Below are 13,828 nucleotides of genomic sequence, written 5' to 3'. Positions count from 1 at the left end.
TACCCTGGTCGAGCATCCTCCAGCACCCTCGGCGTCAGACTTGGCGGAGCAGTCTGTCGCCAGGCCCAGTACTGGCGTTAGCATGCCCGGAGCCGGTCAGCCCCTGTACTGGGCTAGGTGTCCATATGGCTGGGTTCCCTACGGGTAATCCCATATGTGTATTCTTCCACGGTAAGGTTTCCCTCTTGGCAAACCCGTGTCTTCCCTTGACAGATCGCTCTGTCAGTCTCTTCTGGCAGCTGTTCCATCCCTACTCCAAGGTAGGACCTGCCTCAGAGACCCTTTCCATATGTAGTACTGCCCCCTGGGTCAGTCCATATCGGTATATCCACATGTCACCTCCCTACGGGTAGGATGTGGTCTCCGTAGCGACCTTTCCTAAAGGCTCGCTTCCCCATTGTCTTGCCAGCTGAAAGAACAAATAGGGAAGATTTGAAGCAATCTTTCACTGAAGGTTGAAATCCCTTCCATTTACTTTATGTGGGCGGAACAGCAGCATGGCCTTCTCCAGCAGCGATGTACTCACCCTTTGGCCCCTTCGGTACCAAGGTCAGTGAATTTGCGCTGGGGCTTTGGGAAGGTTACGACCTTAAGCGTAGCTTTTGTGGCACGCCAAGGCTTGTCAACAATTGCAGCGCCTCAGGGTTGTGACGAGGTTCAGGTTATGGCGTTTTCCATAGGACCCCATTTGTCGGTCGACATAACTCGTAGTGACCGACAGATAGGGAACGTCTCGGTTACGTACGTAACCCTCGTTCCCTGATGGAGGGAACGGAGACGTTATGTCCCCATGCCACAACCTTGAACCATTCGCTGTTGCCGGGACACGTTCTCGGCTCCTCAGCGTAAAACCTAATGAGTGGATGCACCTGTCGCCCTATTTATACCCGCTGGCACGGGGAGTGGCTCAGGTGTGTTAATCCACTTGCCAATTTCATTGGCGTTTTCTCTTAAAATCAGAGATGATTGGCCTCCCAAGTGAGACCCCATTTGTCGGTCGACATAACGTCTCCGTTCCCTCCATCAGGGAACGAGGGTTACGTACGTAACCGAGACGTTATTGTTTACATTATCATGACAGTGTTTGTTGCTGCATAAAAGCTTTTGAATCGAAATAGACACAGTTGTGTTGAAATAAAGTTGAATTTGTGTTTTATATATTTTTGTTAAGTTTGTTTCCTATACCAGCTGTAAAAAATTGTCTAGTAAATCTGTTATTGATTTTAGTCTTATTTTAGTCGACTAAAATACCAAGCAATTTTAGTCGACTAAAATAAGACTAAAATTAAAACAAATCAGATGACTAAAACTTGACTAAAACTAAAAAGAATTATAGTCAAAAGACTAAGACTAAAACTAAATAAAAATTTCGTGTCAAAATTAACACTGATTGTCAGTGTACAAGTTCTGCAGGCTGAAAGTTGGTGATTTATTTCCAAAATCGTTTTATTATTTTATACACAAATACAAAATAGCACACACACACAATTGGCAAGAGCAATTCCCGCACGTAATACACAGAGAAATTGTTTGTGCTAATCAACACTGATTTTATGGCATATGTTTACAACAGAAAGAGTTTTTTTTAGTGATGAGCATGATGTTTTATTTCACTACCTAGCATTCAAATTCAATAAAATTTAGGGAAAGAGACCAAAAACGAAGAAGTTGTAAGTGTGTGTGTGCTTGTTTGTAGCAGTGTGAGTGTATATGTGTGTGTGAGAGGGTGTGCCCTCGTGTGAGAGCCTGGTTTCTGTCCGTCACACTTCACTACCCCTTCAGCAGTGCTCAGAGTGACAGAATACCAATAGGGAACTTAGACAGGAGAAGGACAAGCGGGCCCCAGCGAAAGTGAGCTGGACGCTGACAGAAAAAGAATCAGGCAGGAGAGGCAGGATGCTGATCACATCCTTCAACATATTACTTACACCTGCTTGGTAAATCATGGAATTAACATTAAACTGTCATTCCTATTTATAGCTAATCCATTATAGCCAGGAATCTGGAGTCACCATAATGCTGAGCTATGCTAAGTTGCTTTGCTTGCTTTAGCAAAATCTCCCAAAAAAAACTTTCAGTCCAGACACATTCGGTTATGCCTTAAAGCATAAAAAGAGCTGTACATTTGTGTTTGAAGCTAAGATGGCAGTGGAAAAACACAATTATCAGCCTTGTCATCATAATGTCTTTCTAATGATATAAGTGGTGAGTTGTAAGTGCTCCCAGATTACACTCCTTTTGATTCACTGACTTCTCTGGAAAAATTACATCTACTGATGCCTCTAGTTAGCTCCAATTCACACTGTTCTGATCTCAGGTATTGGGCCTTTGGGGAGGGAAACGGTGTGCCAGTACATATGCCAACACATGACCTTGTCCTGATGGGCTGGGCAGTACTTGGCATGGGGCGCAGGGCACCAGATGGGCTTGGTAATGTGCTCGGTATGAGAGAGGAGCGAGACCTACATGCTCCTCTCAATCAGGTGAGACCTGGAGACCCGTGGAGGCCTTAAAGGGTGGGGGGCAAATTTCATTAACGACACAGTGAGGGGGGCACAATAGGGGAGAGTGGGCATCACCCCCCACCCAAAACACATCGTCTTATTTGTCCTCTGACGTGACCTACAAACATTGAATCATGCAATATAGTCATAATTGGAAATGGAACAATGCTGTTTTCCTCCATACCATAATTCAGCACAAGAATCCCTTAAAGGTATAGTTCACCCAAAAATTAAAATTCTGTCATCATTTACTCACCTTCATTTTGCACCAAACCTGTATGGATGCAGACTGCAAAAGAAGATATTTTGAGGCCCAAGCTACTTTGGAATTTTGTTGTATGAAGAAAAAAAAAAACTCCATACAGGTGTGGGATAACATAAGGATGAGTAAATGATGAGACACTTTATTTTTAGGTGAACCATCCCTTTAAAAGCTTCACAGCATCTACTCGCTTACTAACAGATGTTATGAGCAACAGTATATAACTGTTCATTACAGAAGAACATTTAGAAAAATAAATAAAATACAATTCAAAATGCCATCCAAAATTGAACTGTTTTGAAGTTAAGATTGACTTCCACTCTTCAGACTTAAACGTTTAGGGAAAAATGAGTGATGGTGACAAACACACTCACACTCTCTCTAGGATGCCGTCACTCTCTGCACATGCCTGTTGCTCTTAATTGAACCTCATATCCACCAATTTACTGCTCAATTTGTTGGCCTGGATGCACCTTTTTAAGCTGTAACAGATGCCTGGCAACACATTAACCGTTCAGTGGGAGAAAAACACGTTCCTGGGGAATCACCATGGGAGTGAGAAAAAAGACTGATGACAGTATAGGTTTCAAATGACAGGTATAATTCAATATTAAATCTATAGTAACCATCATCATAAAGAGCTCTTTCTGTGTTTACACTTTCCATAATAAGTAGGGTTCTGAATTATGTGAACGATATAAGGCCTTGATGAAACACAGCTGGAGCAATGACCTAAAACGAGAGAAAGAATAAGATACAGACAGGCCTCAAATTTCACCTATGTATGTGTGCAAGACATATAGACTACTTTTTCGTCCTTTTTGGAGGTTTTCTACTGTATCTGTATGGAAAAGCCCATTGTGTTCTACAGAGGAAAGAAACTTGACGTGAAATGACGTGAGGGTGAGCGAATGATTCATCATTTAAATTTTTGGCGAACTAATCCTTTAAATCAAACCACTGAATCCAGTGTGAATTCATCTGCTGTAAGGTCATACAGTCGTCCTTTGCCTCATGTGGTATTACACCAGGGCACAAAGAAGAGCTTAGCTCTCATTTGCTGGGTGATTAATTTACTCACGATATGATCTCAGATAGTTCCCTGGCATGTCGGCCTAGTCCCTTCTAACAATATTAGCTTCTAGCCCATTTTACAGTCTTTTTCTCTCCCTTTTCCTTCAGTTCTTCATTGCCTCTGACCTGCCCTGAACAATTGTTTACAGATTCAGAGCGAGGTCTGGCCTTCCCCAAGCCACAGTAAATAATACACACCTGTCTGCTCCTCAAAACACAGCTCAGTCCTCGCAAATCAATACTGCAGGTAATGTTTGGCGCCGGGGGCCTGTATGTATTTTTTCAGGGAAGGGATGTACGTGCCTTTCCTCTGAGGCTGCTCTGGCTCCATTGCAACCATTACTAAACATCTGGAGCAGTGAAGATAAGGGCATCAGCATAAGGCTTCTGTGAAATGTAATGAAATGTCATTGGTGTGCGAATATTGGGTATTTTACAACGGCTTGTCCAAACATATTTACGTCTTTTGGTTTTGTTGACGTAAGTGTTACGTAACTTAATAACACTAGAGATAAATTTATCAATTTGCTATGAATAATCTTTTTGGTGGGTTACCAATTAAGTAAAAAATAAATAAATAATAATAATAAAAAAGCAAGATTTGAATGTTTTCGAAAGAAGTAACTTATGTTCACCCATGATGCACTTATCTGATGAAACTACAGTAAAAAACAGAACTACTGTGAATTTGTATTGCAATAAATATTATTTAATTAAAAATAGTTCTATATAGCGATGTTTATCAGCATGTCTGCTCTCTCTCTTTTTTCTTACAGGACTAAAAAAGAACACTAAACTAATCTTTAAGGCCATACAGGCCTCTGTGTATGGATGGCACTATCTGCTGATGTTCGCATGCCTGGAAGAAAAATAAAACAAACAAAGAAAAAGCATTTTTTTCAGAAATGAGAAAAATGAGAGAAGGGAAAAGTCATTTTGCCTGAGGCAGCACAGCACATTCATTCTTACGCTCCTTTAACTTAAAGCAGTATGCCAAACAAAAGCCTCCTTCTGACAGCAAATGCCTGGCTTGGACTACACATGCATAAGCCAGAAATACAGAGAAAATAGAAAAACAAAAGAGTGTGGGAGAAAGGTGCGAGATCATGCCAGACAGGTACTGTATGTCAGAGATAAAGGAAGACGATGCTAAAAAAAAAAGTTATACGGTTTGGAACAATTAATGGTCTAAAATTTTAAAGCAGGAACGATTCATGTTATAAATATAATAGATGTCCTTCTGGCAAATATAATAAAATTAAAGAAATTTGACAATTAAATACAGTTATAAATTGTTAACATATTTTTCCAACTCTGTATGGTTTTCTTTCATTTGTTAATGATTGCACTGCATTTCATTATTATATATTTAAGTATAATACTTAAGTCATATAGTTTGGAAGAACAGGAAGTAAATATTTTTTTCCCCCTTTAAGCTTTAATTATCTTTGTCCAGGCATCTCTTGGGGTCTCATATTGGCTGTGCATAAATTAAGCGTACATACACCCATAAGCTTTTAAAGCACTGACTTAAAATTTAATTAAAACCCTGTGCGTTATGAAACTGTAGCCCTGGTGGAAAACCTCAATAGCAACCGACAAACACTAAGTGTCAGTCAGAGATTCCGAAACCTCTCCTATTTTCCCGAGAATTTTCTGCTCCAAATGTGCATCTGTGCTCCCAGCTGTCTGTCTGTGTGCGAGCAGCCAGTGAGCAGTCCGTGATACGCTCTGAACGCAGCCACATGGCTAGTCATCCTTTCTGTACACACTAGAGCATAACAGATGGCTGTCTGTGGTAAATATGGTTAACTTGACCTGATGAAATAGCACAACAATCGATCCAAGTCATTATCATCTCCTGCTAATTGCAGAGGCCTTGATGAAATGGTAAGACATTTAGATTTGCATTTGCAAATGACTCTCATGTTTCTATAGCTCATTAAGTCTAATAAAAGCCATTATGAATAATTTTCTCTTCCTGTCATTCCAATACAAATTCAACATACTGTAGTAGGTGTGGCCTATTCAAATCCAGTTGAATTCAAAAAGAGTCCAAATTACAAAAATACTGTTAATTTCTTTTATGCTCCTCAGAAGTCAGTCAGTCATACAGGTTTGGAAACTATAAATGCTGGCAGAATTGTGATTTGTCTGTTCTTTTACATTTTTTTTTTTTTTTTTTTTTTTACCTAACCCTGATATTATATGAAATATAATATAATGAATGATAATAATGGAAATATATCCATGATCTTATATTTATCTTTCACTGACCTTCTCACAGTGCATATTAGGATTGAATTATCTGCTAAGATATTTAGGAGATTATTTATTATTATTATTACTTTAGCATTATTTATTAATTTTGCATTCATTTGAGCACTTTTATTAATTTTATTATAATCACTTTTTTATATCTTTTAGTTTTCGGTTTAATTTTTTGTTGTTGCTGCTGTTTTTTTAATTAAAAAAATATTTTTATTTATCCTTTTGTCACTTTTTATTATTTAATTTATTTTCATTTTGAAGTTGCATTGCAGTTGCATTTGCATTTTAAGTTTTTATTTATTTCCAGTTAGTAATATCAGTACTTCAATTATTTCTGGTGCTAAGCAGCATTTTTAAATTTTCATTTAGATGAAGTTTTTCATTTACTATTTATACTTGATTTTATATAATGTATTTATTTATCAAAAATGTTTGCAATAGTTTTAGTTAACGATAATAACCCTGCTTTGGAATACATGCAAAGCTACCTTAGACTGCAAAAGTCTCAAATTGGGCAAGATAATGTTTCTGACAAATTTAGGAATGAGTGTGCCCATTATGCCTTAACATACTGTCTGTGTAGGCAACTCCCTAGATTTTAGAACACAACAAAACCAAAACACAATGTCCTTCCTTTCTTATCAAATCATTCAACTCAATAAATGTTCACCTCTTTATAAAGTTACAGCTGATTTTGTTTGCAAGTCACATTCTCACACAAATTAAGGACAAATGACAGCTCTGTATCCCCTCTTTCCCACCACAAACAACCGAGAGATCAACGAAGGTCAAAGCAATTAAAGCTGCTAAGTTAGACAGATGGTTTTGATATTCAGAAAATTTAAAGTGAACCCCCTGCTAAAATGTTGGTGTCCCTTTAACTTCATCTCTAACACAGGCGAGCCACTCTAGAGTCTGCAGGTCTATTGAGCTGAGAAATCCTCAGTGTTCACTGAGACCTGAGCTGTCTTCCTCTCTCTTGTCTGTTTAAAATTTCAGCAGGCCCACATCGAAAAAGAGTAAGATTGAGAAAGAGTGAAGGGAGAAAGAGGAAGGAGATGTGAGATGAATGATTGTGTGTGGGGGGAGAATGACAAAAAATATTTCTTATGAATATTGAAAAAGATTTCTATGGATGGCCTTTAAAGTAAATTGCTTTGCATGCATTTGTTTGTCTTGGGTTGGCAGCAGCCAGAGGATGTTTTAAAGGTTCAGTTCAAACAGGAGGGTTCTAAGTTCAGGCATGAGCCAACTGAGATGAGATATCCATCATGTTAAATAATGGTTTTATTTAGCTAATTAGGTTACATTGTTCTGGAAAGGTGTCATTTCAAGACATCTTTAGATGTCTTACTCTACAGTCAGTCTGTAGCTTATAATTAGAGCATTAGAAGCCAGTCGATTGTCCTCTCAACTTAAAACCATTGAATATCAAGCATCTACTTAATTTCATCTATTGAAAATTCAATTGGCTTAGCTTCAGATATGAAGAATGGGATGAATACAAGATAAAAGTAACCATGAAAGGATAAAAGGCATAATTGCTGCCTGTGATGGTATCAGTATCCTTATTGAACTTAATAAGAATCTATCTATCTATCTATCTATCTATCTATCTATCTATCTATCTATCTATCTATCTATCTATCTATCTATCTATCTATCTATCTATCTATCTATCTATCTATCTATCTATCTACTGTCATGTTTTATCATATTTATGCTCGCAACGGTCTTCAAATCAGCCAAATTATGTCAAACTTGTAATGCACTAATTAAAAAGTAAACACATCAGACACCACTAATGGTTACCAAAATGTTAACTTCTAATTACTTGAAACTACTGTGATGTGTGTTTGTCCCTTTGGGTGCTTGCTTGAAAGTATACTTTACTAGAAACCGATGGAAAGTCTGCAGGGAACCACTATGTAAATGAAGCTTTACATCCGAAAAAAAAAAAAAAAAAACAGTTCATGGGATGCAGCCTTGATGAGTATGCAGGCATGTGTGAACATTTAGCTGTTTCATGCTGTGTGTCTGTTGTTTGCCTGTGTCAATGTCTGTGTATCACACTCTGTTTCCTCAACAATTACAGCTCTAAGCTTCTTTCCTAAATGCCACTCTGAAAATACAGACTCTAATGGTAAACATTCTAAACACAACAACCAAATGTGTAATTACTGCATAAATGTTATGGTACAGTGCCTCACAATTAGTCTTTGAGGGAAGCTTCAGTCCTGCATGGGTGTAGATGGTTGTCAGCTCCACACTGTTAATCTGAGAGAGGCTGCTGCTTTGTAGCCTTCTACTTTTTACTTCTGGTATATGGTATTGATGATTTGAGTATTGTGATATTGTATCTATAACAGCTCTAAATCACTGAAAATTGCTCAAAAATAAATGATATGCCTCTTTCATTTTAATTGATCACTGATAGGAGCCCTGCATTATTTTACTGGTCATCTTTTCATGGCAGTGCCTAAACCTTTCTCCGAGTACTGGTCAAAATGTAATCTTCACATGTCAGGCTTGTGTTGGATCTTGAGTTATCTATACTTTAGTAGTGCAAACGCTGGTTTAGTGCACCTCTGGCCAATCTCATATCATCTCATTGCATTATTCATTTATTAATCTACTCAGAAGAATTAAACTGATTATTTCATAAATAATCTATTACATAAAGTGTGTTTTCTTTCACAGACAAGCCACTGATGCTCAGACCGCCATTAAACTGTTGAGAGCACAGTGAGACAAACCACTGAAAAGAGGCTTGTAGTCACTCTCTCTCTCTGTATGGCACCTCTTAAAATCACTTTCCTTCAATTTGTTCTTCATGTCCTACTCTTGCACTTTAATTTATCTCTCTTTCCTCTGCTCTGTTTTACATTTACATTTAATCATTTAGCAGACACTTTTATCCAAAGCGCCTAAACAAATGAGAAGCAATTCAGACAAGTAGAAGTGCAACAGTATACAAGTGATGTAACAAGTCTCCGTTGTCTAGCACAGTACACATTAAATTTTTTTTTCAGAAAACAAACAAACAAACAAACTACTTAAGAGTATCCTTTCCATATACTTCACAGTTTCATTTCCAGAAGAACAAACACTGTGTAAGGTCCAGCAGTCATTACTCTGCAGGGCTCAACAATAAGGATGGCCTGCTGACTTTTTTTTTTCTTCTAAATTTTAAATTCTAGTTGTATTATAGCTGTATTTGCAAATAGGAAAATAAATGGATTTTCTTTGTCAAAAATATTGTTAAATGACAAAATAATAATAATAATACTAATATCAAATATTTTAATGAACAGAAACTGTTGTAAAAGCAAACGTAATATAAGAACACACATATTTAAATACTTGTCAAGAGGACAATAAACAATTAGCCAAATGTCTCCAAAAGCAACCGTGTCTGTTACTGTTATAATACATACATGTAGAACTACACAAACTCTCAATACCAGTGCTCACTAACTGATTGTGAAAGAGAGTACTTTCCCTCTGTCTCTTCTCTGTTTATTTGACAGTTTTTCAATTCCTCTGGCCTCATTAGAAAAAGCCGCTCATAGCCAAATAGCCAGGCTAAGACACACTTACACAGACTCGAGTTTTTGAGCATGGGTTTATATGTCAGAGGAGCTGCATGAAGATGGCATTGCAAAGTCATTGAAAAAACAACATGTACTATGTCAGTAATATAGCACTTGTAAATAATGTATATGGTTTTGCTTCATCAATAATGTATGGAGTGCAGCAAAACATATGCAGTAAATTTTTTTTTTTTTACTTCTGAAAATGAGTTGTGTATTGTGTGTATAAAAACTAGCCAAATGTACAATGGATTAAAATAAAAAGTATGTAGAAAATACTGTTTTAGAAACGTAAAATCTCTACTGTATTTCACTGATAAAGATTAACTGCATCAACAGTCCCCACAGTTGTTTTCAATAAGGCTTAATATGTCCAAGAAATTGGCACACTAATATATCCCTCTATATCTTTGTATAATGCACGAGTGAAAGGTTGGTTTAAGGTATTATTTTGAAGCCAGTAATTGAACACTATGAGTATATGGGGTGACATTTCTAAAGCCTTGGCTCGTTTTACCCATTATCTGGAAAAGAACGGGCTAGAGACTTTCTGATTTTACTCCCACATCGCAGCCCACTATTAAAAAAGCCTCCTTGTATGAGGTGAGTCTAATACATAAATAATAACCTCCGATTATATCTCTTCAGGTAAACATTTCTCAAAAGTATTGTGCATACTTTTTTTTGTTCATACAGCTGATTTGGAAAGCCTGGAGAGTGGTCATGTGAGTACAGCTACAAAGTGTCTGAATACCAACTAACCTTATAAAACTATGATTTAAATGCATGAGATTCATCTAAACAGCTGAAACAAATATTCAGATGTATGCAGCACAGGCTTTTGTCTATTCATCTGTACAATACAAAGCTAAATGCACACCAGTGGTTGACATGAACTTCTTTTACTTAAAATATTTACATGTATTTATAAGGAGAATATATTTCAAAGTATACTTTAGGCATGTTACATTGTTACATTCGTAGGTGGCGACAAAGGACTGAGTCTGTTTGAGTGAATGAATCCTTCACAAACGGTTCATTCAAAAACACAGATTCATTCAGGAACCAAACTTATTTATGAGTTAGTCATTCATTCAAGCGATTAGTTTCAGAAACACCACAAGATGTGTGATGGTTATAAAACAATAAGCCATAAGAAGCCATGGTTTATTTGTGCCTTGGCTTTGTTTGGAACTATTTCTGTTGGCAGAGCAAAAATAGACAAAGTAACCGGTAATACTGAGTCTTATTATTATTATTATTATTATTATTATTAGTAGTAGTAGTAGTAGTAGTAGTAGTAGTAGTATTTAATGATTACACTTGCAATCGTGCTGTTATGTATGTAATTTTATGTATATCTATATTTTTTAAGAAATTTATATTTTCATGGAGCAAGTACATATTAAATTGATCAAAGGTGACAGCACACAGTACAGACAATTTTTCAAAATATTTACATTTCAAATAAATGTTATGTATTTTTTATTCTCACCAAATAATCCTGAAACAAATGTATCACAGTTTCTTCAAATATATTAAGCAACGCATAAAATGTCTCTTGAGCACCAAATCAGCATATTATGATTTCTGAAGGATCACGTGATACTGAAGACTGGGGAAATGACTGCTGAAAATTCAGCTTTTCATCACATGAATAAATGAACATTTTTAAATATATTAAAATAGAAAACAGTTATTTTGTAATGATATTTCACAATATTTCAGTTGTTACTGTACTTTTTTATTAAATAGATGCAATACTGGTGACCATAAGAGACTTATTTTAAAATAATTCATTTTAAAAATCTTAGAAATTAAAAAATCTTAACTTAACTCCAAACTTTTACAAGGTAGTGTATGCGATCTCTCTCGCTTCATCTCTGTCTTTGTAAAATCATCAAAATCCTTTCAGGCTGCAAATACTTTATGAGTTTTAGTTATAGTACATTAGTTCATACTGCAGGCAATGCTTTGCCTGTCATGTCAACTACCACCTGCTGTGATGTAACTCCTGTACAACCTGGTGCATCCGCGTTCAAGAGCCCTTTTTTTTCTTTCCTTTTATGAATGATTTGCAAACAATAACTCCTGGAATAGCTGCTTTGTTACTATTCTGTTCAATCACTGTTTTTCAAAACCCCCACACAAAGTTGATATACCATACAGGTCTGCATCTCAGAGATGTCAGATTTTTTTCTCTTTAGTAACACAAAGCAAAGCTCACAGTTACAACGTGGAACCCAGATCAGACAGAATGTATGTGTGCTTATCTATCCCAGCAGTCTTTGAGCTGATGCTGCTCTGAGATCATTCAGAATGCACTCCTAGTCTGGGAGAAAGAGAGAGGAGGAAATATGACCACCATTGGTGTACGAAGATGATAAACAGAGTGATACAGAAAGCAGATGGTGTGGGGGTCCAATATCAAAGAAATGTGGAAAAATGATGCTCGCTGCATGACTGGGAGGAAGAGAGATTGAACGAAGATCTTAACAGTGTTTTAATGCAAGTTAAAAAAAAAATAATAATAATAAATAACAAAACAAACATCTTATCACTTTTACTTTAAACATGCAATAATTCATTTCTTTCTGCTTCATATCTAATTCATATCAAAATAAATTATAATAATAATAATATAGCACTTTTAATAAAACAAGAGCCATACCAAATTCCACATTAAGGTAAAATACATAAGAGAGATTTCTACTAATGTTGAGTTCAATACTTAAAGTCTCACCTTGGCGATCTGAACACACCAGTTGAGCAGTAATTGGGAGCCGATGTGGTCTTTATGCTCATGCACGTAGTCCAGCAGACAGCCATGGGGCATGAGCTGTGTGACCAGCTGAATGGTGGGGCTCAGACACACACCCAGTAACCGCACCAGGTGAGGATGCTCCATGCTGGCCATGATCAGAGCCTCCTGGAAGGAACAAAAGCAGGAATCTATAATCAACCAGTCACTCTCAGTTGTGACTTTACAGCATGTGAATAAAATATGTCTCTCTCTCTCTCTCTCTCTCTCTCTCTCTCTGTGTGTGTGTGTATGTATATGTCCAGCCTTTAGTGTTACATGATCATTCTCATTCATTCTAATATGCTGATGTGGTTTTCAAAAACACTTTTATATTATTGGGGGAAGGTTGGGTTAGCAGCCCTAACTGCAGCTCCTGTGAGGGAGAAACCCAGAAAGCTACAGATAAAAGAAGAGAAAGCTACACCCAGGGGAGCCTGAGAGGGGGGAGGGGGGTTGGGTAGAAGCTTCCTATTTGACAGACACAAGGTTATCGACCCGAAGCAATGAACTAATGACAATGAATATCCAGTGTGCCTGTGGCAAAATGTGTAAGAATCAGAGAGGTCTGAAAATCCACCAGTCAAGGATGAAATGTAAGGAGCAACAGAGAGTACCACAATACACAGATCTTCGATCTGGTGAAACAGAGGAAGAGAAGGGTCAGGAAGCACCCCACAGTACCCAGAGCCTCCGCCTGGTGCATGCTGTGCAGCCAAACACATCATAACAGACTGTGTGGATCAGACGGCCTGGAGCCAGTCAAGCAACTGATTGGGAATAGGACATAGACCTGGCATTGGAAATAATAGTGAAAGGTGATGTGGAGAGGAGACTGCAGGCAATGGCAACATTGGTCATGAAAGTTGCTGCTGAGAGAATTGGTACAGAGGAAAAAGTCCAAGTAGCCATATGTTGGGTGTAATAGAGCCAACAAAATCCATAACATCCGTAAAGAACAAAAGGCCCTCAAGAGGCAATAGAAGTGGGCAAATAAGAAGGGGAAGGCACCACTGGAAGAATTACGAGTGATGCTGAGGAAAAAGCTCATAAGCCTGAGAAGAATGCCAGGCTGCTTGGAATATACAGGAGTTATGGTTATATTTAGTAAATGCCTATGGCTCAATTCCCCATAAAGTTGTTGAAAGTTCCCTACCGAGGCACCATGTTCCTGTAGGCATCACAAAGCTCATTATGGAGTATTACAATGAGTTCCACCTACAGTAAGAGTTTAAACAGGGCCAGTTACATCGGACTGGTGCAGGTTGGAAGTTAGTTATCCCAGGCTGAACTATTTCAGTCACATTGTTTAGCCTGTTAACCA

At 37.5% G+C, this 13,828-nt stretch overlaps 1 protein-coding gene across 1 annotated transcript in view; it reads right to left on the bottom strand.

Moving 5' to 3' along the window:
• Positions 1 to 13,828, bottom strand: part of LOC113053030 (receptor tyrosine-protein kinase erbB-4-like) — a 300,154-nt gene that overhangs the window by 32,961 nt on the left and 253,365 nt on the right. Inside the window, exon 20 of the mRNA XM_026217631.1 lies at positions 12,448 to 12,633. Within this exon, the coding sequence (XP_026073416.1) occupies positions 12,448 to 12,633 (186 nt within the window). The remainder of the gene's footprint in view (positions 1 to 12,447; positions 12,634 to 13,828) is intronic.

The sequence above is a fragment of the Carassius auratus genome, chromosome 34, assembly GCF_003368295.1.
Source record: "Carassius auratus strain Wakin chromosome 34, ASM336829v1, whole genome shotgun sequence".
In the NCBI taxonomy this organism is placed as follows: domain Eukaryota; kingdom Metazoa; phylum Chordata; class Actinopteri; order Cypriniformes; family Cyprinidae; genus Carassius; species Carassius auratus.
The sequence above is the reverse complement of the archived record's forward strand: the minus strand, read 5'-3'. Positions and strand labels throughout refer to the sequence as shown.